We start from the raw sequence: 5047 nt of genomic DNA, 5'->3' as shown, positions 1-5047 counted from the left end.
CACACTCATTGTCTGTGGCCCAGACCAGTGCGCCCTGGTGCTTTAGTGCGGCCCGGAGGGGCAGCCTCTTCTCACAGCAGTCCGCGCCCGCCGCAACTATAAGAGGCGGTGCCTCCCGCAGTGGCTGCTTCAGCCCACCAGCCAGGACAGCGAAGCATGCTGCCTGCGGCGGCCCGCCTCCAGACTTACTAGAGCCAGCCTGAGAACTCTCACCACTGCCCTCACCGCTGTGTCCAGTCCCACCGTCGCGGGCAGCAACCAAAGTCGCCAGAACCGCAGCACAGAACCAGCAAGGCCAGGCAGGCCATGGGGTTCTGGGCGCTGCTGCCCAGCTGGGTTTCTGCTTCGTTGCTACTGGCACTGACCGCTCTGCCCGCAGCCCTGGCCGCCAACAGTAGTGGCCGATGGTGGTAAGTGAGCTAGTAGGGGTCCGCCACTTGTCCTGGGGCAAAGAGCCAGGAACCAGCCTTACCCAGCTCCCACGCTGTGGGGATCTCCGACCTCCCTCATGCACTGTGACTTCACATCCACAGTGCTCTCACCTAGCACTAGCTCTGCTGAAGTGGGGACACATGGTTTGCATGCAGAAGCCCAGATACACCAGGCTCAGAGAACATCCCCACTTAATACAACCCGCTTCCGCTGAGCAACAGGTCCCAGCCTCGCTGTGGTGGGTACTCAGGTGTCCCTCAGATCTTGAACCGGAAAAAAAAACAAAAACAAAATAAAAACAAAAACAGAAGCAAAAAAAAAAAAAATCCAGATTCTAGCTTTGAGAAGGGAGTGGAATTCCTAAGTATTTCAAGGTGGGGTTTCTCCTCAGGGGCTGGCTTGAAGAAGAAGAAAAGGTGGTCACGCCTTTTCTGACCACTCTCTAGACTCAGGGCTCCTGGAGCTCAGTTCTACCAGACTCAAGAGCAGGGGCGCTATTATTGATCCTCTAGGATCTCTCTCTAGGCCATGGGGCCGGGTGGCACAGCCTGGATGGTTAAGGTGCAGGTCCGCTGTCCCGGACTGAAGCCTTATCTGTCCCACCAGGGGCATCGTGAATATTGCCTCCTCCACGAACCTGCTGACGGATTCCAAGAGTCTGCAGCTGGTGCTAGAACCCAGTCTGCAGCTACTGAGCCGCAAGCAGCGACGGCTGATCCGCCAGAACCCGGGGATCCTGCACAGCGTGAGTGGAGGACTGCAGAGCGCCGTGCGGGAGTGCAAGTGGCAGTTCCGGAACCGCCGCTGGAACTGCCCCACCACTCCCGGGCCCCACCTCTTCGGCAAGATCGTCAACCGAGGTGGGTGCCGAGGAAAGCGACGCTTCCGGGATTAAGGGAAAAAGCGGGGTCAGCTCCAGGGCATGGGCGGGCGAAGGCAGGGAAGACGTCCCAGGGTTATGTGATCAAACTGCGGATCGCCTGGCGCCGGGCGCTGACACAGGTCAGCACCAGCTTCTTTCTAGCCTAGGCGTTTTGAGCATGGTCTGTAACGTTCCTGAGCCACTGGCCCACAGAAAGGGAATTCCGGATCGTGGGCGCTGGGCGACAGCTGTTTTTCCCTAGCCTTCCTCAAAGGTGCCTGGGAAGCTGATCTCCGAGGGCTAGGGTTGTGCTTCGCACCCAGCAAAGTTGCACTACCAGTACTAGTTTGGTCTGGTAAAGCGATCTTGGCTTTGCAGAGTTGTCCTACTTGGGGCTGTCCCGCTAAGGCTCTGGAGTCTGGGTAAAGCACAGAGGAGAGTATTCGTGGTTCGCGCACACGCACCTGCACCTGCGCTCTGTGCGAGAGCAGCTCTGCAGCACCTCGGTCTGCCGGCTTGTCAGGACAGGGGTGTTAGGCTGTAGGGTGCCGAGCCTTCCAAAGAGGATGCCGACTTGGCCCCACGCGTTCTCTTAACTGGTGCGGTGTCGCTTCACCCACAGGCTGCAGAGAAACAGCGTTTATCTTCGCAATCACCTCCGCCGGGGTCACACATTCGGTGGCGCGCTCCTGCTCCGAAGGCTCCATCGAGTCCTGTACCTGCGACTACCGTCGGCGCGGTCCTGGGGGCCCCGACTGGCACTGGGGGGGCTGCAGCGACAACATCGATTTCGGCCGCCTCTTCGGCAGAGAGTTCGTGGACTCTGGGGAGAAGGGGCGGGACCTACGCTTCCTCATGAACCTTCACAACAACGAGGCAGGGCGCACGGTACGTCGGTGTGTCCGGTGTGTCCGTCCGTCCGGAGCCAGTGGCAGGGAGGAAGTAACGGTTCACAAGGACAGGGGCTTCCCGGGGGAGTGAGACTCTAGGAGGGAAGACAGAGAAGAGCTGGTGGCTGAGGCAAAGGGATTCCTGAGTTGATGACAGAACAGAAAAGGTCATCAGGCTTTCAACACGTGGGATTGCGATGGCTCCGTTGCACACTTAAAAGTGACTTGCTGGCGTGGAGCAGAGTCTGGCAGAATGTCGGTGTCTCAGCGAGCCATTTTGCACTTCCTCTCTCCCGAGCTTAGTCACACCTGGACCTTGGCTGAGGTTTCCACAGCATCCACATGACCGGAGTGGGGTGGGGGATGGGGAGGTAAGGGTGGTGGTACGTGGGATGTTGGCTTTGACCTTTCCTTCCCTCCTTCCCTCGTCCCCCCCTCCCCCAGACCGTGTTCTCTGAGATGCGCCAAGAGTGCAAATGCCACGGGATGTCCGGCTCCTGCACGGTGCGCACGTGTTGGATGCGGCTGCCCACGCTGCGCGCAGTGGGCGACGTGCTGCGCGACCGCTTCGACGGCGCCTCCCGCGTCCTCTACGGCAACCGAGGCAGCAACCGCGCTTCGCGGGCAGAGCTGCTGCGCCTGGAGCCCGAAGACCCCGCGCACAAGCCGCCCTCCCCTCACGACCTCGTCTACTTCGAGAAATCGCCCAACTTCTGCACGTACAGTGGCCGCCTGGGCACAGCTGGCACAGCTGGGCGAGCTTGCAACAGCTCGTCTCCCGCGCTGGACGGCTGCGAGCTGCTGTGCTGCGGCCGGGGCCACCGCACGCGCACGCAGCGCGTCACGGAGCGCTGCAACTGCACCTTCCACTGGTGCTGCCACGTCAGCTGCCGCAACTGCACGCACACGCGCGTACTGCACGAGTGTCTGTGAGGCCCTGCACCTCCGGGAACACTCTCTTCAGTTCTTCTTAGACAAACTCGCTGGCCCACCCTAGCGCGTCCAGCTGCAGTCCCGGGGTTCATAGCGATCCATCTCTCCCACCTCCTACTTGGGGACTCCTAAAACCACTTGCCTGAGGCGGCTCGAACCCTTTTGCCATCATCCTGAGGGCCCTGCCCCAGCCTACCTCCCTTCGTCTTTTGCACTGCCCCCCAATCTGGCTAGAGGGTGAGAGGAGGATTCTTCTTTTGGGGTGGGGGTGAGGGGTCAGCTCACGAAGGTGTTGCCGACCCTAATGTATTGTGCCCGGTGACCTCAACTTCCTGTTGTCTCTGGGTCCCTATAAGTCCCTTGTGTTCTCTAACCAACACCTCTGGGCTTCAAGGCCTTTCCCCTCCCACCTGTAGCTGAAGAGTTTCCGAGGTGAGAGGGCAGGGGAAGCTGTGATGACGTGGGAAATGAGGTGGGGACCCAGCAGGAAAAACCTCCGCGTTCTTCTAGTCTCTGCCGTGGAGCCATTGAACAGCTGTGAACCATGCCTCCCTCAGCCACCTCCCACCCCTTCCTGTCCTGCCTCCTCATCAGTGTGTAAATAATTTGCACCGAAATGTGGCTGCAGAGCCACGTTCGGTTATGTAAATAAAACTATTTATTGTGCCGGGTTCCAGCCCGGGCTGCAGAGACCCCCTCACCCCACTCGCTCCTGTTCTTCTTGCCTGGCCTTTTGTTATCCGACCTTTTCTGTTCTATCCAGCTTCTCAAAGACGCTCTTGCCACCAGATCAGTATTTCCTTCCACTGTAGCTATTAGCGGCTCTTCGCCCCCACCACTGTAGTATCTTCCTCTGAGGAATAAAATATCTATTTTTATCAATGACTCTGGTCTTTGAATCCAGAACACAGCATGGCTCCCCGTGTCCTCTTCCCCTACTTCTCTTCTCATTATCAAACAGAAGAAATAGAGATGTTGGAGAACTCTTCCTGGGCCTGAGAGGACCCTGAGACCCTGACCCTTGCATGACCCTAAATGAGGCCGACTAGGGATCCAGGTCTCCTGAGAGAGAGGCCTGCTCAGGGGCTCCTGCGGGTTCTTCCTCCGGTTCTAGCAGCAGCAGAGAGCCTGATGGGGACCCAGCAACAGTCCAGCTCCCCTAGTGCAAGAGTTGGGGGGAGGGCTGGAGAGACAGCTCAGTGGTTAAGAACACTGGCTGCTCTTCCAGAGGTCCCAAGTTCAAATCCCAGCAACCACATGGTGGCTCACAACCATCTGTAATGGGATCCGATGCCCTCTTCTGGTGTCTGAAGACAGAGACAGTGTACTCATATAAATTAAATAAACAAATATTTTTCTTTTTTTAAAAAAAGATTTATTTATTTATTATATGTAAGTACACTGTAGCCACTCCAGAAGAGGGCCTCAGATCTCATTACAGATGGTTGTGAGCCACCATGTGCTTGCTGGGATTTGAACTTGGGACCTCTGGAAGAGCAATCAGTGCTCTTAACCTCTGAGCCGTCTCTCCAGCTCCATAAATATTTTATTTTTAAAAAAAAGTTGGGGGGGGGAGGATAGCTACAATGAAATGAGAGCCATGACCATGTCCTAAAAGCCCAGGCAGAAAGGGTGCCCTTGCCCCTGGGGTGCACATTCTTCTCTACTGGAGTCTGAGCTTTGAGCAACGGGAAGGCCTGCCTCCTACACTCTCCTACAAGACTCAGAGCACCCCACCTCTAGCCTACAGGTAAGAAGTATCCAAATAACAAGTCATGGGCTAGAGCTGGAGAGACGACTCAGAGGTTAAGAGCACCGACTGCTCTTCTAAAGGTCCTGAGTTCAAATCCCAGCAACCACGTGGTGGCTCACAACTGTCTATAGTGATATCTGTGTGCTCTTCTGGCCTTCAGGTGTGCATAGAGGGAGA

General features: G+C 57.1%; 1 protein-coding gene across 1 annotated transcript; it reads left to right on the top strand.

The window, feature by feature from the left end:
• Positions 1-3965, top strand: Wnt1 (Wnt family member 1). The gene is made up of 4 exons (XM_052160234.1): positions 1-410; positions 1039-1292; positions 1917-2182; positions 2629-3965. The coding sequence occupies exons 1-4, from the start codon at positions 307-309 to the stop codon at positions 3115-3117; spliced, it is 1113 nt and encodes a 370-aa protein (XP_052016194.1). The 5' UTR covers positions 1-306; the 3' UTR covers positions 3118-3965.
• The last annotated feature ends 1082 nt before the right edge of the window (positions 3966-5047 follow it).

This window comes from Apodemus sylvaticus, chromosome 17, assembly GCF_947179515.1.
Source record: "Apodemus sylvaticus chromosome 17, mApoSyl1.1, whole genome shotgun sequence".
Taxonomy (NCBI): Eukaryota; Metazoa; Chordata; class Mammalia; order Rodentia; family Muridae; genus Apodemus; species Apodemus sylvaticus.
The sequence above is the reverse complement of the archived record's forward strand: the minus strand, read 5'-3'. Positions and strand labels throughout refer to the sequence as shown.